Source organism: Elephas maximus, chromosome 16 (assembly GCF_024166365.1).
Source record: "Elephas maximus indicus isolate mEleMax1 chromosome 16, mEleMax1 primary haplotype, whole genome shotgun sequence".
Classification (NCBI taxonomy): Eukaryota; Metazoa; Chordata; class Mammalia; order Proboscidea; family Elephantidae; genus Elephas; species Elephas maximus.
In genome coordinates this window covers 14,578,848-14,606,819 of record NC_064834.1, presented here as the reverse complement: position 1 = coordinate 14,606,819, position 27,972 = coordinate 14,578,848, and the positions used below count along the sequence as shown (strand labels likewise).

At 41.7% G+C, this 27,972-nt stretch overlaps 1 protein-coding gene across 3 annotated transcripts; it reads left to right on the top strand.

Moving 5' to 3' along the window:
- Positions 1 to 128: 128 nt before the first annotated feature.
- On the top strand, positions 129 to 27,874 carry OIT3 (oncoprotein induced transcript 3). Of its 3 annotated transcripts, none has more exons than XM_049855843.1 (9): positions 129 to 427; positions 5,135 to 5,341; positions 6,638 to 6,745; positions 10,118 to 10,240; positions 16,056 to 16,178; positions 17,277 to 17,437; positions 19,704 to 20,119; positions 25,467 to 25,566; positions 27,188 to 27,874. In XM_049855843.1, the coding sequence occupies exons 1-9, from the start codon at positions 367 to 369 to the stop codon at positions 27,359 to 27,361; spliced, it is 1,473 nt and encodes a 490-aa protein (XP_049711800.1). In that variant the 5' UTR covers positions 129 to 366; the 3' UTR covers positions 27,362 to 27,874. The 3 variants fall into 3 exon arrangements, with proteins under 3 accessions (XP_049711800.1, XP_049711799.1, XP_049711801.1); XM_049855842.1 differs by having other exon boundaries at positions 4,967 to 5,341; XM_049855844.1 differs by lacking the exon at positions 129 to 427 and adding an exon at positions 2,347 to 2,793 and having other exon boundaries at positions 4,967 to 5,341.
- The last annotated feature ends 98 nt before the right edge of the window (positions 27,875 to 27,972 follow it).

Below are 27,972 nucleotides of genomic sequence, written 5' to 3'. Positions count from 1 at the left end.
GGTCAAGGCCAGAGCAATGGACACTGTATCCCACTTATCCTCTTCCTCTGATAAAGCCCCTACCAGTAATGATAAAGTCTTTCTTAAGAAACTAACCAAAAAAAAAAAAAAAAAACCAATCCCATTGCCATTCAGTTGATTCCGACTCACAGCAACCCTATAGGACAGAGGAGAACTGCCCCATAGAGTTTCGAAGGAGCAGCTGGTAGATTCGAACTGCAGACCTTTTGGTTAGCAGCCAAGCTCTTAACCACTGGGCCACGGGGGGCCTAAGAAAAAGTGCTTGGGAAAAAAAAAAAGGAAAGGACAAAGGAAAAGTGGTGCTAAGAGGATTTTCCAGTCTGTTGCTGTTGGCTGACCAGGGGGATGCCACAGTTCCTGCTTCTCACCTGCCTTTCCATCATGATCACATCAGCAGTACCAATGGGTGAGTCTTGCATAAAGTACTTGGCGCAATGCACTTTTTGTTCTTGGAATTTGGTTTTATGCCAGATTCCAGTACTTTAAATACTGGTTGTAGAATAATATAAGAGAAATCCCTGATAACCTAAGGTGTGTTTTCTCAGAGTTTCTGTTAAAAGTTTCATTTAGCCTCTAGTCTGGGCACCTAAAATTTCCATAGATGTGCCATATCCAGTAGGTTAGTATTACTTGGAGTACTTGTAAAAGGAATTCTAACCCCCTTTATATCCCAGGCACTTCTACAGCTCCAACTTTAAGAACAAAAAAAAAAAAAAAAATTTTTTTTAAATTTTTAGGGTTTAGGATAGTTTCTTCTTGAATGACTCAAGGGACTCTGTTCCCATAAAAGGCCCAGATCTGGATAAACCAAACCTCTCAGTCTTGACATCTGAAAACATGACCTTCTGCACAGACGGAGTGAACTTAAACTGTCTCAGTCCTCAGGCTTGATGCAAAACTGACCAATAAGCCAAAAAAACAAAGTTTCAATCCCAGTTACTAACAAATTTCTCTGTTTTTCAATAAAATTCAAGTACTAACTAGAAAAGAGGGTGGAGTGGGGGTGAGAGGAAGAGAAACTTCCTTCCAGACACGTTTAGTAGCTCAGTGTTTCACTCACCCTGATTTGTTTCTTCAGAGTGGCTTGGGCTTTGCTCCAGCACCTTTAAAAATTGACGTTAAAAATAAGCTTGAGAGCCTAAGGAGACGTGAAAACTAAGTGCAATGTGGGATCCTAGATGGGACCCTGCAACAGAGAAAGACAGAAGGTAAAAACTAAGGAAATCTGAATAAAGTATGGACTTTAATTAACACTAATGTATTCATACTGGTCCATCGATAAAAAATAGGACATACTAAACTATAATGTTAATAGAAAAAACTAGGTGCTGGGTATAAGGGAATTCTCTGTATCTTCTCGATTTTTTTTTTAAATCTAAAACCGCTCTGAAAAATAATGTTTATTTTAAAAAAGAAAAAGGCTTGAGCTAACTTTGATTAATCACCCAATATCTGCTGCCGATAACCAACCAGAAGTCACTGAGCCAAGAGTCTTCCCCCTCAACCTCCAGTCCCCTTTCTTCCCACTCTCTTCCCTTGCTTACTCTCCTCTAGAACCTCCTGGACCTCCCAGACCCCTCATTTTTTCAGCCTTTCTAGGATGTTTGGTTCAATGCCAGAAGCAAGATGAAAGGGGAGATTTCGGGGGGGCGCTTGTCTGGCGGAGGAGAGGCAGGTCGGGGGACGGGGCGGGGGGAAGGGGCGGGGTGGGGGGAGAGGAAGGGGAGGAGATGACGGGGGCTTCCGGGCGGAGCGCGACGCCCACAGCCCAGGAGGGGCCTCCAGGCCTGGTGGGTTGGGGGACAGCGCGCTGAGGGCGGTTCTGCAAACCCGGGACGGGAGGGGGGACCCCGACGGCGGCTGGCAGGGACCGTCCTAGGAGACGGTCGGCCCAGGAGGTTTCTGGCAAGCCCGGACCCCTGACTCGAACTTGGGAAGGAACCCCCAGGGCTGTGCTTTTTGAAGCACCCCCATTCGAGGAGTTACCCATTGCCGTGGAGTTGATTCCGACTCATGGAGACCCTCCTTGTAAGACAGAGTAGAACTGCCCATAGGGTTTCCAAGGAGCGACTGGTGGATTCGAACTGCCGACTTTTCGGTTAGCAGCCTGAGGTGTTAACCACTGCACCATCAGGGCTGCCCTTTGAGAATGCGGTATGCGTGACGCCAAATTCAGGGCTCACACTGAGAGACTGAAAACAGGCTTTCAGATCAGTGGCCATCGTTAAAGGATTGAATTACTGTCTTAAAAGGGAGTGAGGGTGGGACGGGCATATTTAATATTAAAGAAGAAAATACTGAGCGTTTTTTAAAAGTAGTGTTTATTTTACGGAAGATAACTTTAGTTTATTTCGTTTTATGTATTTTATTTTTTAGAGGATAAATCTCTTCTACTTATGCCTTATCTCCCCAGCAACAGGAGAGCAAGTAAATTTTAACAGCCAGCCAAAGAAATGACAGTTAAATTTAAGGGAAAAACTTTCTAAATCAGGAAGTAGTTACTGAGGGAGGTTTAGGAATTGCTGCAAAAGTCGTTAACAGTTGAGTATCTAACCATTTCTCATAAAATTAGAGCCAAGGAGATGAACCAAATATTTCTATGAATTTATAATCACCTGTGAAATTGCCCTGCAAATCTTGCCACAACTGTGAAAGAGGATGAGGAGTTTTTCCCTTTTGAGAGGGGAGGGAGTGCAAGGACATTTCTTCCCCTCAAGGGTTACCAAACTGTGGTCTAGGGCTCTGCTTGGCCCTCAAGAGTGTTTTATAGAGGTAAGCGGGTTTCGCTGGCCAACTGCAACTCTGCAATGCCTTATTTTTGTGAATGCAATATCGTACTTACATCTTGTCCCAAACTTGTATTCTTGTTGGTACAGTTAGCCTTAGGCTCTACCTCCTCTGGAGCTCTGGTGGCACAGTGGTTAAGCAGTTCGGCTGCTAACCAAAAGGTTGGCAGTTCAAATCCACCAGCTACTCCTTGGAAACCCTATGGGGCAGTTAAACTTTGTCCTACTGGGGCTTATGGGGTTGCTATGAATCCAAATCAACTCCGTGGCAATGGTTTATACCTCCTCTACATGTGACTGTAGTTTAGACAGTAAACTTGAGTTGGAAAAGTAGACTGAGAAAATCTAAAATATTTTCCGGGCAATTCAGATTTTATGATCACAGTCTATCCACAGTTATTGTGCGGTGTTTGCTAATACTGAGTTCCCTACTCACAAAATATATCCACGCTAATGGGAACCCTCTGCCTACAAAAACAGAGCCTGTTAAATCAGCATCGCGTCATTCAGAAGGTAGTACTCTCTAGCCAGTGCTCTTTTTTGAATTTCTTGGTTTCACAGATTCTTCACAAAGACAATTTACCTAAATTAATTCAGTGTTTGCCTGAAGTTGAAGAAAGCGATGAGGATATTGGGGTGTTCCTGTCTTTAGTCATTAAAATGTTTTTGATGAGATATTTGTCCATGTAATTGATGCACTAAAAATCATGCTTGAGAAATTTTGCCATATTATAACTAGGATAGTGATGCCATGGTTAATTATGAATATGCAAATTTTGTGATATTTCCAATGAACTGGTGGAATATATACCAAATTCACTTCGAGAATATCTTTGGTAACTTGTTGCCACTGTATTGTATATTTCAAAGCAGCTGACATGTACCTGAGGCCTTTTCCTTTTCAGTGGAATGAGCTTTACAGATTCATTATCAAAGCAAAATTCGTAGTAACACAGAAGTCTATCTGTAATCTTCCTTACAAATGGCCATCCAAATACTCTTTTTTAATATTTCCAAAGATGGGGAGCTTACTGCTCTGTGATATAGATTCTTCCATTACCAGATGGCTGAACTGAAATATGCTTTCCCACAACAATTTGTTCTCATCCTTTTAACAGAACACCTAATTCTTTTTCTGTTCTGGATTTTTGAAGAATGATACGTTGTCTTAGTTATCTAGTGCTGCTAGAACAGAAATACCACAAGTGCAAGGCTTTAATAAACAGAAATTTATTCTCACAGTTTAGGAGGCTAGAAGTCCGAATTCAGGGCACCAGCTCCAGGGGAAGGTTTTCTCTCTCTGTCGGCTCTGGGGGAAGGTCCTCGTCATCAATCTGCCCCTGGTCTGTGAGCTTCTCAGCACAGGAACCCCAGGTCCAAATGACATGCTCCGCTCCTGGCGCTTCTTGCTTGGTAGTAATGAGATCCCTCTCCTCTCTGTTCATTTCCCTCTTTTATATCTCGAAAGAGATTGATTGAGTCAAGATGCAGCCTAATTCTGCAGATTGTGTTCTGTCTTATTAACATAACTGCATCTAATCGTGCCTCATTAACATCATGGAGGTTATTATTTATAACACATAGGATAATCACATCAGATCACAAAATGGAGGGCAACCACACAGTACTGGGAATCATGGACTAGCCAAGTTGACACACATTTTTGGGGGACACAATTCAATCCCTAACGTATGTATATTCATTAGTCTTCTCCAGAGAAGCTCTTTCTTAGTAAATAATATTTAGGCCCTCTTCTAAGTCTAGTCAACTTCCTCTGGACACCAAGCTTGTCAATTATTTTCATAAAATACAGCCTCCAGGTGTGAACACAATATTCTAAGGATGTGTAGAGCACAGAGCTCCGTGAGACTATAACCCTACCCTCCCTCGTTTTGAACAAATATACTTCTACCAAACCATCAGTCCGAATAAATAAATTTAGTCTAGTACTAATACTAAACATTAAATAGTTCCTAAATAATTTTGTAAACGCATTTATGAAAGATGTTTAAGTGAACTTGAAGAAGCTGTTTTGGAGATTCTAGATAATTTCTTTCTTGAACTCCAAAAAAGCTAAAACGCAAGACCAAGGAGGTGGAGTGAGGCTGTTACCACTGGGACCTGAAGCGTCCCCAGTGCCTCCTGGGTGTCCTTTTCAGCCCTAGATCCTTGTTCCGCTTACATCAGTCTGAATGAGCCATGGAGGAACACTGATCACCAGCTGAATGAGTCTCAAGGTCCCCCCCTCTGTGACGACCACGTGGATGGGGAGTGGTACCGCTTCACGGGTATGGCAGGAGACGCCATGCCCACCTTCTGCATACCAGAAAACCACTGTGGAACCCATGCACCTGTCTGGCTCAACGGCAGCCACCCGCTGGAGGGTGATGGCATTGTGCAGCGGCAGGCCTGTGCCAGCTTCAATGGAAACTGCTGCCTCTGGAACACCACAGTGGAGGTCAAGGCTTGCCCTGGAGGCTACTATGTGTATCGTCTGACCAAGCCCAGTGTCTGCTTTCACGTCTACTGTGGTCGTGAGTACCTGTCCTGTGCTGTTTCTTCTCTCCCTGAGGCCACAGACTGGGTCAAAGGGAAAAGTATCATATGACATTCAGGTATTAGTAACAGTAGTATCTCAGCTCTGAACGACATTGGTTTAAAAGACAGATGCCCCTAGTTTGTAATTTCTGAAATTTGGTCTCATATTTCTGAAAAATTCCCAAAGAAATTGAATGAGAAAGGAGCTATGACTTTGATCAGTTCTTATTTTTATCTTCTCTTCATTCCATTTGGCCAAATCAGAAAATTAAATGTCTATTTTATTTATCTGAATAGTGGATTCCCAACCTTTTTGAGTATGGAGGACTCCTTTATAATATACAACAAAACCAAACACCAATTCTGACTCATGGTGACCCCATGTGTTACAGAGTAGAACTGCTCCATAGGGTTTTCTTGGCTATAATCTTTACAGAAGCTGATCACCAGGCTTTTCTTCCGTGGCACCGATGGGTGAGTTCAAACCACCAGCCTGTAGATTACCAGTCAAGCACAAACCATTTGTGCCACCATCCAGGGACCTCTTTTAAATGATTTTTTTTTTGTATTATTAATCCCATCAAAATCTGTATACATTTAAAAAATAGAATTTCTAGAAGAATAGAGTATCTCAAAGGTAAATGTTTTTATATGCTGTCAAGTCAATTCCAACTCATAGCAACGATATATGACAGAGTAGAACTGCCCCATAGGGTTTCCTGGCTGTAATCTTTGTGGTAGCAGATGGCCAGATCTTTTTTCCCTGAGAGCAGCTGCTGAGTTTGAATGGCCAACCTTTTGGTTAGTAGCCAAGTGCTTAACCATTGTGTCACCAGGGCTCCTTAGAAAAAAATAGAGTGTATAAATGAGTACATGGAGACTTAATGGCACAGTAGTTAAGAGCTTGGTAGCTAACCAAAAGCTCAGCAGTTCGAATCCACCAGCCATTCCTTGGAAACCCTATGGGGCAGTTTTACTCTGCCCTATAGGGTCACTATGAGTCAGAATCAACTGCACAGCAAAAAGTTCTAGAAGAAACCATAGCCCTTAGTCTATAGCTCATGCTTGGTGAGGTTTTAGATTTGCATTAAGTCTATGGCCACCCGAGGGCCTGGGGGTCTAAAGTTGGGAATCATTGACCAAAATGATAGAAGGTGTCCCTGAGCAGTTGTTCTCTTTCCACTGGGTTATGGAAGGCCTGGCCAATGAGAATGCCCTTGATGTTAGCGAGGACCCATCCCGAGTGAGCTCATGGTCCTCCTCCCTAACGAGCACTTTTCATGCTTGCATAGATTTCTATGACATCTGTGATGAGGACTGTCACGGCGGCTGCCAGGATGCCACTGAGTGCACGTGCTCTCCAGGAACCGTGTTAGGCCCTGACAAGCAGACCTGCTTGGGTAAGAAACAAATCGTGAAGTGTAGAGTATTGGGATCAAAGGGACAAATAACTCTTCCTGCCTCTGAGCTCCATCATTTTTCCAGTTTGTGACTCTGAACACTTGGGATGGTATTTGGTTCATGACTAAACCTCAAGCCAAATTTATATAGTGATTAGGAATAGTCTAGAACGACACTGTCCAATACAGTAGCCACTACCCACCTGTGGCAATGGAGCCCTTGAAATGTGGTTAGTGCAGCTGAAAAACTGAATTTTCATTTTATTTAATTTTTATTCATTTAAATTTAAAAGCTGATACTCGGTTCAGTCATTGGAAAACCGAAAATGTTTGGGACAACTTGAGTAACTAACTATGAATTTTATTACTCTAAATGTAGATGGAGTATTTCTGATGAAAACTGAGCGTCTGAATTGAGATGTGCTGTAGGTATAAATACAGCAGATTTTGAGGACTAGAGCCAAAAAAGAAAGATTTCTCATTAATCATTCTGAATATTGATTACATATTGAAAGGAACATACATTAGATCTATTGGGTTAAATAAAATATATTATTAAAATAAATTTTACCTGTTTCTTTTCTTTTTTTTTAATGTATCTAGTAAAACCATACCCTTTGCCATCAAGTGAATTCCGACTCATAGAGACCTTATTGGACAGAATAGAACTGCCCTATAGGGTTTCCAAGGAGCACCTGGGGGATTCGAACTGCCATCCTTTTGGTTAGCAGCTGTAGCTCTTAACCACTATGCCACCAGAGTTAGAAAATTTAAAATTACGTATATTTCTCTTGGACAGCACTTTATATTTTTCTTTGCTTTATATTTCTCTTGGACAGCACTGGTCTAGAATTATCTAAGGACCCACGCCTACACTTGGCTGATACAATTTTGGTTTCTCTGAGTAGCAAGAAAGGGGAATCAGATTATGTACAGGTCGTTCAGGGTTGTGGAATTGTATGCGTGTTCTGCTGTCTATGAGTGGAAGGAGACAGAGTTGATAAACCCAAGACTGAGGATCATCTCCTTTTCCTTTTAACAGTGTAAAGCTTTTTGTATTGAGATTCAAATAGGTTTAAAAGAGGTCTGGAGAGAAAGGAGAGGACACGCCCCTCCAGCCAACAGCAGCAGGCAGGGTCAGGATGGGATAGGGCTTAGGCTGAAAGCAGTATAAACGGCTCCTTATTTTCGAAAAGCTTTTGTTCGTCAATCTCCAAAACTACCCCCACTGACCACCCTGTGAAGAGCCCTGGCGGCACAGTGGTTAAAGCGGTCAGCTGCTAACCAAAATGTTGGTGGTTTGAATCCACCCGCTGCTCCATGGGAGAAAGATGTGGTAGTCACTGAGTCGGAATCAGCTCGATGGCGGTGAGTTTGGTTTTGCTGTTGGACCACCCTGTGGAGCATGTTTAGACCCTATGGTAACAGTTGTTAGGGGTCTCACGTGCTTGACTTGGGCTATGAAACTTAACGGTAACAATTTAGGATAAGGGAGATGGAGAGTCCCTGGGTGGTGCAAATGGTTAACCAAAAGGTTGGAGGTTGAGGTCCACCCGGAGGCACCTCGGAAGAAAGGCCTGGTGACCTGCTCCTGAAAGGTCACGGCCTTGAAAACCCTGTGGAACACAGTTCTCCTCTGACACACATGGGGTCGTGATGGATCAGAATCAACTTAATGGCAACTGATTTGGTTTTTTGGTTTGGACTTAAACAAGGGTTTCAATTCCAGCTTATCCCCTCTCCTGGGCCCAAGGCTGTACTTTCTGTCAATTTGTAGGTGTTTAAACCCTGTCCTCAGCTTATGTCCTTTATCCAAGTCAGTTATTCCTGAGTGCCATGACAAATTCAGTTCACAAGCTTACCTTTTTTTTTTTTTGTTTGTAGAAGGAAGGGGTCTAAATAGTTCAGGCCCCTTTGGTGCCAACTATGCGTCGTTTTTTTTTTTTTTTTTTTTTAATGGCAAGAGTTCGTGTCTTTCATCAAATTTTTTAAAAAGGTGAATAATCATTGCTTTTTTTTTTTTAAGCAGAATATGAGAATAGTCCAATTTTAAAAACAGATTTTGAGGGCAGTTTTTCATATTATAAAAGACTGTACTGGAAAAGTATAATTCAAACCAAAATCTACTCCCAACCCAGAAAACCTCTCCACAAAAATAAAAGAAAGAAACTAGTTGTATTGTAGAGTAAGTATTCAAGCAGAAGGTGATACATCACAGGCAATTCACTGAAGAGGTTGCAAATACCGAAAGAAACCTTACCCTTTTATATAGCTCAGTGGTAGCTGCTGCCGAGTCAGCTCAGACTCATGGTGACCTTAAGTATAACAGAAGGAAACCTTGCCTGGTCCCTGCATCATCTTCATAATCATTGGTATACTTGAGTACATTTTTACGCTATGCTAAATTTTTTGTTTAAGTGGATACAACCCATTAAAAGCCAGTTTCCAACTCATAGCCACCCCGTGCATGTCAGAGTAAACTGGGCTCCACAGGACTTTCAATGGCTGATTTTTTCAGAAGTAGGTTGCTGATCTTTTTTTCCAAGGCTCCTCTGGATGGACTTGAACCTCCAACCTTTTGGTTAGCAGTCAAGTGCACTAACTGTTTGCACTAATCAGTGACAATTTTGGCAAGCAATTTGGTCCTTTCTGCTCTAACAGAGGGCAGATGGACCATGATGTGGCTGATAGAAGGGGTTCTACTAGATCATCACTGTGAGGGAGCTGGCTTGTGGAAAGCGTTATCAGAATGGACTGAAAAGATGTGGCTATTCAACCAAAAGAACTAGATGGTGCCCGGTGACTGTCCTGACAGGGACCACAACAGAGGACCCCTGAGGGAGCAGGAGAGCTGTGGGATGCAGACCCCAAATTCTCATAAGACCAGACTTAATGGTCTGACTGAGACTGGAAGGACCCCGGTGGTCAGGGCCCCCAGACCTTCTGTTGGCCCAGGACAGGAACCATTCCTGAAGCCAACTCTTCAGACAGGGATTGGACTGGACAATGTGTTGGAGAGGGATGCTGGTGAGGAGTGAGCTTCTTCGATCAGGTGGACACTTGAGACTATGTTGGCATCTCCTGCCTGGAGGGGAGATGAGAGGGTGGAGGGGGTTAGAAGCTGGCGAAATGGACATGAAGAGAGAGAGTGGAGGGAGAGAGTGGGCTATCTCATTAGGGGGAGAGTAATTGGGAGTGTGTAGCAAGGTGTATATGGGTTTTTGTGTGAGAGACTGACTTGATTTGTAAACTTTCCCTTAAAGCACAATAAAAATTATATGTAAAAAAAAAGATGTGGCTATTCAGTTAAGTGGCTTGTGAAAAGACCGAGTTGCTCAACAGCATGTAAGTGGTGTGGTTTCTATTCTACAGATGAAAATGAATGTGAGCTGAACAATGGTGGCTGCAGTGAGATCTGCGTGAACCTCAAAAACTCATATCGCTGTGAGTGTGGGGTTGGCCGAGCGCTGAGAAGTGATGGCAAAACTTGCGAAGGTGAGAATGGGTAGGAAGGGATTCAAACAAGAGCCTAAACTAAGCCACTGGCTTATGCTTTGACGTTCATGAAATTGCCTAGTGTTCAAAGAGAGTAACACTTTGGCTGTGGAAAGAAATGACCGAAAGGGTTAATCTTCACCGAGGATGCTTATGTCATGGACAGAATCCAGCGTTGACTTTGTCTTCAAGATATAACAGAAGGGAACGATTGAATTTTGCAAGAGGCAGAGAGCTACATCTTTATTTGGGAAATAGGGTATTCTGTGTTTCTCAAACTTTAATGCACCCACGAATCACCTTGGGATCTTGTTAAAATGCAGATTCTGATTCAGAGGTCTGGGACAGGTCTTCGAACTGGTTCATTCTGGCTCGAAACCCTCCTAAGAATTTGCATTTCTGACAAGTTCCCAGGCAATGCTAATACTGCCAGTTAGGGACAAATTCTGAGAATCACTAGTAGAGTAGTTGTTCTCAAAATTTATTGTACATAAAAATCACCTGGGGATCGTGTTTAAACGTAGATTCTGATTCAGTATATCTGGGGTGGAAATGCAATTGTCAGCAGGGGTTCACACCAGAATGAAGTGGCTCAAGGCCTTGGTGTGGCACCAGGCTGAGAGACTGCACTCCTAAATAGCTTCCAGGCGATACCCATGCTGCTGCTCCAAGGAACACACCAGGAGTAGCAAGGTAATAGAGGCAGGTAGGGTAACAACTGGTATACTTAAGTGTTTTCTCAAAATTCCTAGTAATAAGAATCACTTAGGGTGCTTTTGGAGCCCTGGTGGTGCAACAGTTAAGAGCTACGTACAGCTGCCAACCAAAAGGTCAGCAGTTCAGATCCTCCAGCCACTCTTTGGAAACTCTATGGGGCAGCTCTACTTTGTCCTATAGAGTCACTATGACTCAGAATTGACTCGATGGCAACATTTTGGCATTGGTTAGGGTGCTTTTAAACCTAGACTTTCCCAGGCCTCCCTCCTAGTTCAGTGGGCCTGGGATGGGGCCTTGGAATTTGTGTTTTTAACAAGTTCCGTAGGTGATTCTTACCATCTTGGAAGCTTTGGAAACACTGGTTTACATGAAGCCATTTCTTTTTTGGCCTGGACGCTTTGCATTTATTGGGGATAAGTAACAACAACAGCAACAAAAAAAGACTTTTAATAACAGAAATGCTGTATATATTTTAGATGATTAAGTAACAAAAAAAGAATTAGTAATGTGTATCAAATAATTGAAATGGGAGTTGCCCACCATTATTGTATGAAACCTAGATAGTTCTTCTCTAAGAGACATTTGCCCTTACGAATGACCACAACTAAAATTTCATCACTTCTGCTTTTTTTTAAATAATTTTTATTGAGCTTTAAGTGAATGTTTACAAATCAAGTGGGTCTGTCACATATAAGCTTATATACACCTTACTCCATACTCCCACTTACTCTCCCCCTAATGAGTCAGCCATTCCAGTCTCTCCTTTCGTGACAATTTTGCCAGTTTCTAACCCTCTCTACCCTCCTATCTCCTCTCCAGACAGGAGATGCCAACACAGTCTCAAGTGTCCACCTGATACAAGTAGCTCACTCTTCATCAGCATCTCTCTCCTACCCATTGTCCAGTCCCTTCTATGTCTGATGAGTTGTCTTCGGGAATGGTTCCTGTCCTGGGCCAACAGAAGGTTTGGGAACCATGACTGCCAGAATTCCTCTAGTCTCAGTCAGACCATTAAGTCTGGTCTTTTCATGAGAATTTGGGGCCTGCATCCCACTGATGTCCTGCTCCCTCAGGGGTTCTCTGTTGTGCTCCCTGTCAGGGCAGTCATCAGTTGTGGCCGGGCACCGTCTAGTTCTTCTGGTCTCAGGATGATGTAAGTCTCTGGTTCATGTGGCCCTTTCTGTCTCTTGGGCTCATAGTTATCTTGTGACCTTGGTGTTCTTCATTCTCCTTTGATCCAGGTAGGTTGAGACCAGTTGATGCATCTTAGATGGCCTCTTGTTAGCATTTAAGACCCCAGACGCCACATTTCAAAGTGGGATGCAGAATGTTTTCATAATAGAATTATTTTGCCAATTGACTTAGAAGTCCCCTTAAGCCATAGTCCCCAAACCCCTGCCCTTGCTCCGCTGACCTTTGAAGCATTCAGTTTATCCCGGAAACTTCTTTGCTTTTGGTCCAGTCCAGTTGAGCTGACCTTCCGTGTATTGAGTATTGTCCTTCCCTTCACCTAAAGTAGTTCTTATCTACTAATTAATCAGTAAATAACCCTCTCCCACCCTCCCTCCCTCTCCGCCTTGTAACCACAAAAGTATGTGTTCTTCTCAGTTTATACTATTTCTCAAGATCTTATAATAGTGGTCTTATACAATATTTGTCCTTTTGCCTCTGACTAATTTCACTCAGCATAATGCCTTCCAGGTTCCTCCATCTTACAAAATGTTTCACAGATTCCTCACTGTTCTTTATTGATGTGTAGTATTCCATTGTGTGAATATACCACAATTTATTTAACCATTCATCCGTTGTTGGACACCTTGGTTGCTTCCAACTTTTTGCTATTGTAAACAGAGCTGCAATAAACCACTTCTGCTTTTAAGAAGCCTGAACCTCCTGACACTGGTAGTTGAGGGTTTTAAAAAAAAAAAAAACCAGGAAACAGAAAACGCTTTGCCAGTTACAGGGAGAGATAATGTCTTAATCATTATTTACAGAGGACATATTATTTGTCCCACAGGATAAATGAATTTGTGCTATAATAGAACTATGCCAAAAAAAACCCAAAAAACCCAAACCTACTCATAACAACCCTATAGGACAGAGTAGAACTGCCCCATAGAGTTTCCAAGGAGTGGCTGGTGAATTCGAACTGCAGGCCTTTTGGTTAGCAGCCAAGCTCTTAACCACTGTGCTACCAGGGTTGTACTGCTTAAAAGAGTTCACTTTATTCTAGTTAGATTCAAAATAATAAAATACTCCCCAAAAGGAAAAATTATGACTAGTGCCCACGTTTTATTCTGTGCAACGAAGTTTGCATTATTAACTGAGGGACCTTTAACCAGAATATTAAACTACTATCCTTTATAACAAGACTAAATTTCTTTTAAATTTTATTGAATAAGGATAATGTCCTCAGTTCCCCTGAAGTCTTCATTACTCTATGCAATCATCTTTGCATATTTGAATATTAATGGCATGTCCTTTGTGGAACATTTGTAATTATTAATGAGTACTTTATTGGAAGTATTACAGTTAATTCTCATATAATCTTAAAACTTACTCATCATAACTGAAAAATATTTTAACAGAAGATAAAAATTGTATATGAGTTATACTTAAGGGTTCATATTTCTATTTGTAACCCTTAAGTTTTCTTGATAGTCCAAACATATTTGTTTCTTTAGTTAGACTGTTAGATAATCATCTTTTTAAAAAAAATAAAATAGCTCTTTTTTATTTTTAAGTAACTTTTATTGTTTTGTTTTATTATAAAAGTGTTATATTTAGAGAAGAAAATACAGACTAGTAAAACCAAAAATCCAAACCCGCTGCCATCAAGTCGATTCCAACTCGTAGTGACCCTATAGGACAGAGTAGAACTGCACCATACAGTTTCCAAGGAGCGCCTGGTGGATTTGAACTGCTGACCTCTTGGTTAGCAGCCATAGTACTTAACCACTACATCACCAGGGTTTCCACAGGGTAGTAAAGGGAAGATAATTCAAATGGTCCACAGTCCCACTTGTCAGGTATATCCATTCAAAACATTTTGGTATATCCTGGGAGACTTAAATCCTTTAAGCCAATTTAGAATTTCACTTTATTTTATGCTTTGCATTGTTAGACATCCTGGAAATATTCTGAATGAACGTTTATTCCAACACCTTCATTTTACAAATATAGTGCAGTTGAGATGTAGAGAAGTTAAATAAATTAAGAAAGGTCAATTTTAAGAAAAAAGTTCTATTAATGGTGATATTAACATCTTTTAGCTATATTTTCATGCTTTCTTCTCTACTGTTATAATTTTCAGCTGTTTCAAAAGCGCATAGGAATACTTCTATCCTTTTTAAATATAGAGATTTACAAACAGGTGGCACCCTAATGGCTCTTATATTTTGTGAAGTTTAATTCATTGGTCTCTCTATAAATTCTACAAAAATAGATTCAGGTGTATTTATACCTGAAAGAGGTATAGTTACAACTAAAAATCAGCTTATGTCATTTTTGAGCCTTTTAGGTGATTTGAAAACAGTTCCTTCTGTTATCCCCTAGAATAGGGGTCAACAAATTTTCTGTGAAGGCCAGATAGTAACTATTTTAGGCTTTGTGGGCCACAGGGTGTTTGTCGAGACTACTCAGCTCTGCTCTGGCAGTGTAAAAGCAGCCATAAACAGTTGGTCAATGGATGGGCACGGCTGTGTTCCAATTAAACTTTATTTAAAAAAAAAACAGGTAACAGGCCAGAGTCTGATGATGCCTGACTTAGAAAATAATATACAGCGCCCCCAAGATCCTTGTTCTTCCCCTCTTAAGTTTGAAATCAACTCTGTGGTGTTTTTTTGTTCCGTTTTGTTTTTCAGTTTTCAATAGAATATTTTTCCTTTTTGTCCATTTGACCAAGTATGCTTTTTGAATATTCAAAATTTTTTAAATGGAAACTTAAAAACTGCTTTGTGAAAGGAATGTCTCCAAGAGCTCTGCTGAATGGGCTCTCTTAGCACGTTGTCCAGGCCCCATTTTTAGGGTGTGCTGTCAGCTCAAGCCCTGCTGTTCCCAGATTCCAAGAGGGGCAGGTGGTCCCACCAATTGGCTACAACTGATTCATCCAGCCTGTCCATTTGAATTTATTCCCTGTCACTCTCGTTTATATCAGTGATGCCCTATAAAGTTTCAAACAAATGTTTCAAACAGGGTGAATTAAATGTTATGGCAATTGAGAAATGACTTTTGGGTCTTCCTCTTAAAACCCCATCGCCTCTGTCTAACCATGAGAAGAACATCAGAAAAACTCAAATTGAGGGACGTCCAGCAAAACAGCTGAACGTTAGTCCTCAAAACCATCAAGGTCATCAAAAAACAAAGAATGTATAAGAAATTAGCACAGTCTAGAGGCAACAGGACAACCACACATAATCTGGTATCTTAGATGGGATCCTGGAACAGAAAAGAGACAATGGGTAAAAATTAAGGAAATCCAAACAAAATGTGGACTTTAGCTAATCGTGTATCAATCTTGGCTCATTCATTGTGATAAATGTACGAAAGCCATGTAAGATATCAACTACAGGAGAAACTCTGGGTAGGATTTCAGGAATTTTCTGTACTATCTTTGACAACTTTTCTATAATTCTAAAACTTTAAATTTAAACTTTAGATTTAAAAGTTCTAAAATAAAGAGTTTAATTAATGCCATGACTTTCAACATCTGTTTATATGAATTAAACATCTTAAATGTAATAAACAACTGTACACGATAGCTCCAAGCAAGAAGCTTTACAAAAATTGAGTTTTTCCTCACCAAATTTCAGCAAAAAGCTTTCTTCTAACTGGGTTGTCTTTTGGATTGCTCGAGAAGGAAAGTAGGTAAGTTATCTGTGGGTAGAGCTGTGGATGTTGTAAGATTGCTTTTTGTAGATGTAGCTTTTAATAAACGCTTTTCGTGGGCTTGCGTATATGTCTCAGTCACCGGGACTGGGCCCCAGGATACTGAGATGAGTCAAGTATAACCCTGGATGCAAAGCACCACCCCAAAAGCTGGAATTCCTGGGGAAGAGGGTTGTGAGATGATTCACTTTGCTTTTGGTTTCTACCGCAGACATTGAGGGATGCCACAATAACAATGGCGGCTGCAGCCATTCTTGCCTTGTGTCCGAGAAGGGCTACCAGTGCGAATGTCCCCGGGGATTGGTGCTGTCTGAGGACAACCACACTTGCCAAGGTAATGCATGGACCTCTGCTCTGATTTATACTTCCTCCGCCAAGTGTATCCAACTTCTCATCCTTTAAATCATTACTCTGGAATCATTCAAAAGAGAAGATCTTTAAGAAAGGATTACTGGAAAGCTAATTGCCCTTTGCTTTTTACTTTTGATTTTTCTCTGATTTCTATTAATTGTGCGACTAATACTCACTTTGGAGGAATAAGACATTGATGCAGTTCTGTAACCAATGTGTTCTCTTTTCTAACAGATAACTGGGTTGGGAAACTAAGTGGAAAGCCCCAGGGAACAGATTCTTCTCCCTAGACTGAAAATATAAAATATAGGCTTCAATAATCCTGAGAACCATTTTCTGGAAATCTAGTTCTTGCTGTTCAGAACATTAATTCATTCGTCTGGCAAATATTTACTGAGCACCAAGCTTTGATTTGCTTATCCTATATCATTGTTATGATACGTCCTCACACAGTGGACCCTGACAGTCCGTATAAGTATTCCTTTTATGGTATTTATAGAGTTTGGAGAAGTGAACACGGAACACTAAGGAAAGGCAATCTTTTTTATATTAAGTTAAAGTGGGATTTATAGTCAGAGTTAATGCGTTATTGAGCAATGCAAGGACGGTTTGGAACCCTTCTCCAAGTGTGCTAACACTGCTTTTATTACCTCTGTTTTATGGGGCAGTAACCCGCGTAGTCAAACCAATACCGTTATGTAGCTTAAGCCTATATCAAAGCAGTACTTTTTTTTGTGTTGCCGATAAATTTCATTCGTGCTAAAAGTTGATCCTTTAGGTGTTTCAGTTCATGGAGTTATGCTAGCCACAGCTTTGAAATAAATGTTTGCTGAGTTGAAACCTGAACACAGTATTTCCTAATTTGGAGGACATTATATTTGAGTAACATCATTTGACCACAGTCTTGGGAGTTGGAAGTCCTGGTTTATTCACTAGCTTGTTTGAAGTCCTATAGATTTCCTTGAGGATAGAACAAAAAGCTTAGGTTTTGTGAGGGTGAAGTGATTTCTCCAAGAAGCCTCCCCGGCCCTTTCTCCCAGCCAGGCTTCCTGGTCCTAACAACAGCCCCTTTTCGCCGCAGTCCCTGTGTTGTGCAAGTCGAACACCATTGAAGTGAGCATCCCCCGGGACCTGGTTGGCGGCCTGGAGCTCTTCCTGACCAACACTTCCTGCCGAGGAGTATCCAATGGCACCCATGTCAACATCCTCTTCTCCCTCAAGACATGTGGCACAGTGGTTGATGTGGGTCCCCCTGGAGGGCCCTTGGGGAATGACCAAAAGCCAGTGGTTTGGGGGGTAGCTGACAGGTATGCGGTATGGCTTGCGTCGTAGATGAAATATTCCCACATAAAGAATTGAGCTGAAAACATCTTACACCATTCATTTGACAACAGATTATTGAGCATCTACTGTGGTCCTGGGTGGTATAAAAAGTTAAACATGCAGCTAGTAATGGAAAAGTTGGAAGTTCAAACCCACGCAGAAGCACCTTGGAAGACAGGCCTGATGATCTGCTTCTGAAAGGTCACGGTCGTAAAAACCTTATGGATCATAACACATGGTATCGCCCTGAATCAGTCAAATCTGGTGGCAACTGGTTTTGTTTTGCCTTGTTTGCCATGGCCCTGGCCCTGAGGATAGAGAATGAAGAAGAATTTTCTACTGGTTCCTGCTCTCAAATAGCCCGGTCTCTGATACATACAGCCCTTGACCTGAGTACACCAGCACCAGTGTTAACAGAAGGCTGGTGTGTCCCCTCTGAAAAATGATTTTACTTGAATAATTTTAATAATATATTTAATAATAATATAGGTGGTTGTTCATTTTTGATGTAGTGAATGAGTTCATGTACTGAACCAGTTTGAGGTAAAAGGCTTATACTTTTGTCCAACAATTTGCATCCAGCCCAGGGCTGGAGAGTCTGTGGGATCTGTGAAATAAGGCCCCTGCCTCATAGGAACTTGCACAGTAATAGTGAGATGGCCACACACCAAATGTAAATAAGGGACAAACAGTGATACAGGTGCCATAGAAGTCCAGTAAAGGGACACACACTGGTGTGGTCAAGAAAAGTGGGACTTGAATTGGGCTTGCAGCTTGCGTGTCATTTACACAGGCAGGAGGAAAAGAAAGGGCATTTCAGATGGGGAAACAGGCGAGCAGTCTCTGAAACAGGAATACTTCAGGACTAAAACCAGTTGCCGTCAAGTCGATTCCAACTCATGGTGACCTCATGTGTATGCTCCAAAGGGTTTTCAATGACTGATTTTTCAAAAGTAAATTGCTAGGCCTTTCTTCTGAGGCACCTCTAGGTATAGACTTGATCCTCCAACCCTTCAGTTAGCAGCTGAGTGTGTTAACCGTTTGCACCACGCAGGGAATCTACAGAGGTAAGTGGGCAGTTCAGCCTGATTGGCAAGGAATTCATATTAGAAGGTGAAACTAGAAAAGTAGATGGGGATAGACTGTACTTCCGAAGGTCTGCCTCGTATGCTAGGGAGAGAAGCTTGGGCTCTGTCCATAGAATGGGCTTAAGTAGGGACAGTCACCGTGAACTCTCCAGTATGCAACATGGATAGACAAGAGAACCTAAATACAGGATATGAGTTCAGAGCCCATTGCAATCATTTGATTAAACAAATATTTACTGAATCCTACTAAGTGGAAAACAGAGCTAATTAGACTTAGGAGCTCTGGTGGCACAATGGTTAAGCACTTGGCTGCTAACCAAAAGGCAGTTTGAACCCACCAGTGGCTCCGAGGGAGAAAAGACTTGGTGATCTGCTCCCATAAAGATTACAGCCTAGGAAACCCTATGGGGCAGTTCTACTCTGTCATATTCTCTTGCTGTGAGTTGTAATTGTCTGAACAGCATGCAACAACAACAAATAAACTTGGGGTGAGACACAGGGAGATACTTGAGGAGAAGGTGGCCCTGCTTTAGACAGATTGTGACTGTACTGCAGGTAATCAAATGGCAATGCCATGTAATGAGCAGCCTGACGAGGGCGGAGATGAAGACTTGGAAATCATCTGCATAAATGTGGTAACTGAAGTCCTGGTGTGGTGAGTTCAGGACAAGGTCACACTGCAGCATAATCACCAGGTCTAGGACACCTGAAAAGATAATATGTGGGAGCAGCTGTTCGTTTCTAAAATATCAGGGTTTTGAGTTTGCTGATTCTTTGTAGGTCAGGTTTTATGAGTAATGTGCGACTTGAAGTAGTATGTAACTTGCCTTGCTAACAAGAAGAGAAAAGCAACAAAGGAGAAGCTTCAGACTTAGGCAACCAGCCTGTAATGTGTTTTGATGTAAACAGAAGTTTTCAGTGGCTGATTTTTTGGAAGAATATCTCTAGGTCTTTTTTCTGAGGCACTGCTGAGTGGACTTGAACCTCCAACCTTTCAGTTAGCAGTCAAGTGCATTAACTGTTTGTACCACCCAGGGACTTCCCACTGTGGAAATAAACATGAAACTACTTCCCTCTCTTGCTCTGTCCTGGCTCAGGTGGTGAACGACAAGATTGTGGCCAGCAACCTTGTGACAGGTCTACCCAAGCAGACCCCGGGAAGCAGTGGTGACATCATCGTCCGAACCAGCAAACTGCTGATCCCAGTGACCTGTGAGTTTCCCCGCCTGTACACCATTTCTGAAGGATATGTCCCCAACCTTCGAAACCCCCCACTTGAAATCATGAGCCGCAACCATGGAATCTTCCCCTTCACTCTGGAAATCTTCAAGGATGATGAGTTTGAAGAGCCGTACCGGGAAGCCTTGCCCACCCTCAAGCTTCGAGACTCCCTCTACTTCGGCATTGAGCCCCTGGTGCATGTGAACGGCCTGGAAAGCCTGGTGGAGAGCTGCTTTGCTACCCCCACATCCAAGATCGACGAGATCCTGAAGTACTACTTGATCCAGGATGGGTAATTATGTTTCCTAAACACTTCCATCATGCCCAGTCCTCATCCTGCCTCCTCGTTCACGAGCATACACAGTCATTTACTAAACCTAAGCACTCTCGCAAACTCTTCATTTGGCCAGAAACCATTTGCTGACATTTTGGAGGTAAAAACTGGTAAGGGAGAGAGGAGTTGAAAATGACTCCAAGGTGTCTAGCTTGGGTGACTGACTAGATGCCATTAACCAAGATGAAAGGACCAAGGTAGAAAAGCAAATGAGGTAAAAATACTGAGTTTGGTAATTTGAAATAATGATGTTGGATTAAAATGCCTGCAGGAAGAGCAGCTTAGTGGGCATTTGGAAATGCATTATCGGTTAGACCCAGGAACAAGGCCAGGACTAGAGAGAAATAGACTCACCTGTTTGTAGCTGAAACTATAGGATTGATGAACCTGCTCAAAGGAGGGCTGTTGTTGTTAGGTGCTATCCAGTCAGCCACCAACACTCATGGTGAACCTCCTTGGTCCTGTGCCATCCCCATGATGGGCTGCGGATCAGACCATTGTCATCTGCAGGGTTTTCACTAGCTGGTTTTCAGAAGTAAATTGCCAGATCTTTCTTCATAGTCTGTTTTAGTCTGGAAGCTCTGCTGAAACCTGTTCAGCATCATAGGAACACGCAAGTCTCCACCGACAGACAGGTGGTGGCTGCGAATGAGATGCACTGGCCATGATCAAACCCACGGCTCCCACCTAGAAGGTGAGACATCTACCACTGAACCCCCATACAGCATGAATATCAGGTGGGGGCTGATTCCTTATTCTTGTGGTTTAGAAGCACATGGGAAATGAGGAAATGGAAGTAGCAAGTGTAGACGCCTCTTTTGAGAAGTTTGGTAGTGAAGGAGAGAGAAGAAATGCAGTGGTATCTCATCAATTTCTTCCTTGTTCTAAATGTCAAGTGGCACAGAGTCTCAGGCAGGGTCAAGGAATGCAACCTAATAAAAGGGGACATGATCTAGTAAGAGCAGCCCAAGTGTGCCTCAGGTTTTTGCCCTTTGCTTGTTGGCCGAGATGCTCTTTGAAGTTTCTGCTTTGCTTTTACTCCTCTGTGTCTCTCCCCCAACAGCCTTCAGCAGTGCTGCTATCGACCTTTTTCACAGATTTTCAACCGCTGATATACATGAGTATCTTTAAAGAGAAACTTAAAAAAAAAAAAATAGCAATACCCCAACCCCATTCCCTGTATTCCACTCCTTTGGCCTGGACTCCAGCCCTCATTATATCTCACCTGGACAGCAAAGATAGCCTCTAACCGAAAACCCATTGTCATCAAGTCAGTCCAACTCATAGAGACCCTGAAGGACAGAGTAGAACTGCCCCATAGGCTTTCCAAGGCTATAATCTTTCTGAAAGCAGACTGCCTCATTTTTCACCCATGGAGCGGCTGGTGGGTTCAAACCTCCGACCTTTAGGTTAACAGCTAAGTGCTTAGCCACTGCACTTCCAGGTCTCCTTTAGCCTCCTAACACAGGCTCCTAAATCCCAGGTCTCAAACCTCCACTCCACAGAGCCCCCAGGTAATCCATTCAAAAGGAAAACAATCTTGGCACCTCCCTGCTGAAACCTTTTTCGTGGATCTTTATGTCCTTATGTTGGTAAATTTAACTCTTTACCAGCACGACTATTGTAGCCTCAACTTCCTATAGCCCCCTTAGCTCAATTCATAATATGGAAAACTAGTCAGGCCGAGCTGCTTGGATAGCCAGTAATAGGTCTCATAGGGAACTATCAGTCCTTTTGGGTTTCTTGCCATCTTAATTAAAGTGATCTCCAGAAAGTTTTAAAGTGAAAAATGAAAGCATCATTTGTTTACTTCTTTTTTCAGTGATGTTAAGTCACACACTTAATACTAAGTAAGTTAAAGCCATTGAAAAACTCTCCGCTGAGTCGATTCCGACTCACAGAGATCCTATAGGACAGAGTAGAACTGCCCCATAGGGTTTCCAAGGCTGTAAATCTTTACAGAAGTGGACTGTCACATCTTTCTCCGTGGAGGAGCTGGTGGGTTCGAACTGTCAACCTTTCGGTTAGCAGCCGAGCAGTTAACCACTGCCCCACCAGGGCTCCTGGAAGGATTTAAGGGAGGTTACTATTTTATTTTATTTTACAGCTTTATTAGAGTGCTATTTACATACAATAGATATACATATTTAAAGTGTATGATTTGATAAGTTTCGACATGTACATCACTACATGAAACCATCACTACAATCAAGATAATGAACATTTCTGTCACCCTAAAAGTTTTCTCCTGCTCTCCTATTTACTTCCTGCAGAAAAAAATGTATAATCATAATCTATTTACTAGGAAAATATGTAATGTGCAGTCTCAATAAAGCTTGGGAAGTTTATTTATATATTCATTAATCAGACCCTCACTTTAAAGACTCTTTCCTTTTACACAGTTTAAAGAAGCTGTGCTATTTTGTTTTCCAGCCCTTAACACATACAATGCAGCAAAAAAAAAATATGCTGCAGGAGACATTAGAATTGTTAAAAAGCATAGGCAAGGACTCCAAAGCCACAGCTGTGTGCGTCTGTTTAGTAAACAGGCAAGCAGTCCCAAGCATAGTGCTGTCCAGTAATAACGTAAAATTCAAACTTCCAGTGTGGCTCCCTGGGCCCTTTACCTTCTGCCCTCTGCCTTCTCCACTTTCTGCTCCTCCTCCTCTCCTGCCCAAGGGAATCACTGGCAGCTCCCAAACCCGCCATGGTTCCTTACTGTTCCCGACTTGGCACAAGCTGTTCCCTCTGCCTGAAGTCCCCTTTCCCTGCCTTCTCTTCCTGTCTGATTCCCGGTCCGTCATGATTCAGCGCGGTTTACTTCCTCTATGAAGCCTTTCCTGAGCCTTTCCAGCCTGAACTAGAAATGTTCCTCCCTCAGTGCCTAAAGTAAGAGTTGTTAGTTGCCACGGAGTCAGTTCCAGCTGATAGGAACCCCATGTGTGCAGAGTTGAATTGCTGCATAGGGTTGTCAAGGCTGTGACCTTTCAGAAGCAGATGGCCAGGCCTGTCTTCCAAGGTGCCTCTGGGTGGGTTTGAACCACCAACCTTTCAGCTAGTAGTCGAGCGCTTAGCCAGTTCGCGTCACTCAGGGACTCCTTCATATGGTGTCATTTTATATTTGCTAAATAAGTTATTGAATGACTTTTTATAATAATAGCAATTTGGGAGCTCGTCCAGAGACCTAAAATAAATATGATATAATTTAGCTTATGTTTATAAATCATTTATTTGTTTTTCAAATTATTCATGCATTGTTCTTAGCTTAAATTTACGGAAGGCTGGTTTTTGTCTAATATTTAACACATCTGATTCATTTCCCTCTAATTTTAGTTGGTGTACGCTCTGAGAATGCAAAATAATTTAATACTAGCCTGAACCCCAAAAACCCAGTGCCGTCAAGTCGATTCCGACTTATAGCGACCCTACAGCACAGAGTAGAACTGCCCCGTATATACTAGCCTAAGCAAGATATAAATAAAAAAAAATAGGAAGGTTAATTTCTAGAAATAGAAACATTTAATTCAAAAATTAAACGTTGAACAACTTTTGGATAATCAATTACTTTGGATTGTCCTACCCCGTTATTACTTTCTTTGAGTCCATAAACTTTGAGTTAACTAGAAAAAAAAATAGCACTGTTCAATCACAGCAAACACCAAATCAAGAGCCAGAGGTTTTCCTGGGTTCTATTCTGCAATAACAACAACAATAAAAAAATATCAAATCCATTGCTGTCAAGTCTATTGAACTCATAGCGCCCCCTATAGGACGGAGTAGAACTGCCCCATAGGGTTTCCAGGGAGCAGCTGATGGATTCAAACTGCTGACCTTTTGGTTGGCAGCCATATCACTTAACCCCTGTGCCACCAGGACACCATTCTGCAATGGGGACCCCGTAATAACTCTTTCTTCCTCATTTTTTCTTTTTAAAAATAATGATAAGAATATCTTTAAAAAAAAAATAGGTAAAGATAAATTGAAAATGCTGAAGCACTTAGATGAAAATGCCGCTTTAATATCAAGTGTTACTATCATTATTATGGATAGCAGAGTATGAATTTCCTGACATCATAAAAATCATAGAGCGTATTATTCATTTCTCTATCGTCTGTGGCACCCCGCAGAGTGTCTTGCACAGATGAGGTGTGCAATAGATATTTGTTAGGGAACATCATCAGGAGATGATATAAATTCAGTTTCGCCTCAGGAAAATGAAAATGAGAAATAAATACAAGAAGTAACAGAAACCACATTATTCATAGGTCCTCTTCAGCTCAGCGGACTAGGTACTTGTGGTAACGTCAGTCAAGATGCCTTGTCTTTAAATAATTTAAATATTGGATTTTTCACCTGCACCAAAACAGCAGTTAACAATCACATAGAAAGTAGTCCGTAAGCATGTGGAACCTGTGTCCAGTATCACCGGCTTTTGTATTTGATCCCCACTCCTTGCCTTGGCCTGATGGGTAGGAACTATGAGGTACCCATAAGAAGGAAGCTATACCCAGGGCAAGAAAGTTACTTCAGAATTCAGAATGGAAAAGATAATACGAATATGACCCTTGGCCTTTTAGGAGAAAAACTTCATAAAGCTTGGCCTCAGAATGAAGAACTGATAAAACTTCTTTTCCCCAGCTAATCCTGAAGTGAACCTAGAAGTTTCACTTGAAGCAGTACACTTGAGATTAAAACCCCAAAACCGTATCAAACTACTGCTTAGTAAGAAATTTGGGAAAAGAGGAATTAAAACAATTTGGAGGTGAATGACTTTTCCCCAGTAGAGCCAGTTATTGTCTAAGAAACTTAGGTATTTATGTGTTCTTAGATGCCAGAATTATGGTTTGCTCACTGTATCCCATTCAGTGGTTGGTATGTATGGTCCATTAAATATGTGTAGAATTTAACTAAAGAAAAGCTTTCTCAAACCAGTAATGAAGTACGTTAAGGCGGAATTCCTGCAATATAATACCAATGAAAATATAGTTTTTTTTCAGTAAAAGGTGTCTTTTAAATAAATGGTGTGGCTGTTGCTAGTATTTAAATGTGCTTACTAACAGATGGCCTTCTGCCGGGCGTGTGGTACAGAGAGTGATTGCTAGAACAGACAAGGTTAATGAGCGGGGCTCTTCTGAGGATGCCATCACAGGAAAAGGATTGCATTTTTCCCTCTCAAAAACCTTGAGTGCGGCCCAGCCTCCTCCACCCAGTTGGCCTTTCCTTGGGCCAAACATGTTGGAGCAGATTGTTTTTCCATGTCTGTTAGAACGATCAAGTCTGACGTGCTACCCTGTCCTACTTTCAGCTGTGTCTCAGATGACTCAGTAAAGCAGTACACATCTCGGGATCACCTAGCAAAGCACTTCCAGGTCCCCGTCTTCAAGTTTGTGGGCAAAGACCACAGGGTGAGCTGAATGCCTTGACCTTTTAACCCCCAGACGTGACCATGACCCTCCCTTCTTGGTGCCTCAATGTGTTGACCTTCTAAGATCCCAAGGTTGGGATCTGTATCACTTCTGTGAGAAACACTGTAAAACTGGCCATCTAGAAGCTCAGCACCTTCATTCATGTATGTCATGGTTATCTGCCCTTCCGATAAAATAGCCGTACTTGTTCAAAGATAATACTGTATGATCATAATTTAAATCTCTGTGGGCAAGTGTGGTGGAAAAGCCTGTATGGTGGGCACACACCAAAGGATATGGACAGAAAACTTACAGAAAAAGACAAATAGTGAAACGTCCAATGAAAAGAGTACTTAAAATGCTGGTTAAAATAATCGCAAGACACCATTTTATGTATACCAAAGTTATAAATCGCAATGCTTGCAAAATTATACGATGAAGTATATAGTGGCAGTATAAATTGGTATAAAACCTATTGTCGTCAAGTTGATTCCGACTCATAGCACCTTTTTAGGATGGAGTAGAACTGCCCCATATGGTTTCCAAGGAGTGGCTGGTTGATTCGAACGGCTGACCTTCCAGTTAGCAGCCAAACTTTTAACTGCTGTGCCACCAGGACTCCATAAATAGGTATACTTGCTGGAGAATTGTCTGGTAATATGTAATAATAATTGTATTCTTTTATCTAAAAATTTCAATCCTGGCAGTTTCCAAAAACAAAATATTTTTATAGGTTTGTTGGAGGCCTTTATAGAGCATTGCTATGAAGGGGTAGGGCATGCCCCCCAGCAGTGTATCGATTTAATGCAATATTAAGCAGTCATTAAAATGATAGATGTGGGAAAAAAAGATGTAAAAAAAGCTGTTAAGTCATAAAATTAAATCTAGTAATTCTAAATGCATACTGAATATGCTACCAAAAAAAAAAAAAAAAAACCCTCAAAACCCATGTATATACATGATAGAGGTTATGAGAGACTATATAAAAAAGGGTGTAGTTGTGTTAAAGTGGAGGGTTTGGGTTTTTTTCAGTATAGTTGTTGAAACATTTAAGCAAAAGAAAGCTTAAGAGGCCAGCATTCTTTTCTAAACTGAGTTTAAACGTATTCCTATTCCTTCCAGTGTCATCATCGTCCCAGAACAACTGTTAAAATGAGGGCTAGTCCTGGTCTCCCTCCTCACCTAGGCAGTAAACTTCGGCAGTTACTTATTGACAGGTGCCTAGAGAAAGGACTTCCCATTTTGCCACAGAAGTGTATGGGAGCCAACATTATTCCCAGACCTTGATGTGCAGAATGAAGGTGTTAACGTTATTAGATGTCCTCACAAAGGTCTCTCCTGTTCCAGAACAATGCAGATGTTAAAATCACCCGTAGGAACCAAATTCCAAATTTACCACTTTACTCAGTGTGTGAATTTGGGCAAGGCCCTTCACCTCTCTCAGCCTCAGTTTTCTCATCTGTAAAATGGGTGTAATAACCAATAACAGCAAACTTTAAAGGGTTGTTGATAAATTAAAGGAGATAAGGCTTATGGAACATTTAGTATAGTGTGTGGCTTATAGCAAGTACTCAATAAGTGGCCAACATCGTTGTTTTTATTATCATCATCATCTCTTCAGGAAGTGTTTCTGCACTGCCGGGTTCTCGTCTGTGCAATGCTGGATGAGCGGTCCCGCTGTGCCCAAGGTTGCCACCGGCGAATGCGTCGGGAAGCGGCAGAAAGAGAAGACGCAGCTGGTCCAGAGAACCAGGTGCTGACAGGCGGCCCGATCATCATTGACTGGGGAGACTAGTAAAAATGCAGCCCCTGGAGCCCTGGCCCTCCTTCGAACTCGCTGGTCTCCTCCTTGGCACTTGTCCCCACACCAAGAATGTCAGTCAACATCCTAGAACATCTACCTTTTGTAAACCTCCTACTGTGAGTTTAGACAAACTCTGATTCTAGTCCCCACAATTGGCAGAAGTCACAATACTGCTGAACGATGATGCCCGGATGGGGCTTCATCCCTCTTAAGTTGAAAGCTAAGCTGTCCACTCAGAAGCTCACCCCATCTTCCCCATTTTTTCCCTGCAATAAAGCACCCATGAAAATAATGGACCACAAAAATCAGAATGAAGTATAAGATTTCAAATTAGAAACCATTTAAAAAATTAAATAGTTTCTTGAAATTATGACTAAAATATCCAAAGACTCTTTAAATATGTAAATAGTAATCATATCCAGGAATCTGAATTCAAATGCAGGAGGTCTGGAAGCTTATCAATGTAGCAGTGTGTAATTTTAAAAAATTCCATTTGGTTTTTCTCTTGTACAATATTTTCTTTTGATGTTTTAACATTGCCTTAAATGAAATGTTTTCACTTAATAAATATTAATAAATTTATTAATATTCATTTAAGCAAC

Excerpts from the sequence above, each read along its gene's own strand:
- OIT3 (XM_049855842.1), top strand. The coding sequence starts at position 367 with ATGCCACAGTTCCTGCTTCTCACCTGCCTTTCCATCATGATCACATCA. Across the intron at positions 10,241-16,055 it reads TGATGGCAAAACTTGCGAAG|ACATTGAGGGATGCCACAAT; the intron begins GTGAGAATGGGT and ends TTTCTACCGCAG. Across the intron at positions 20,120-25,466 it reads TACTACTTGATCCAGGATGG|CTGTGTCTCAGATGACTCAG; the intron begins GTAATTATGTTT and ends TCCTACTTTCAG.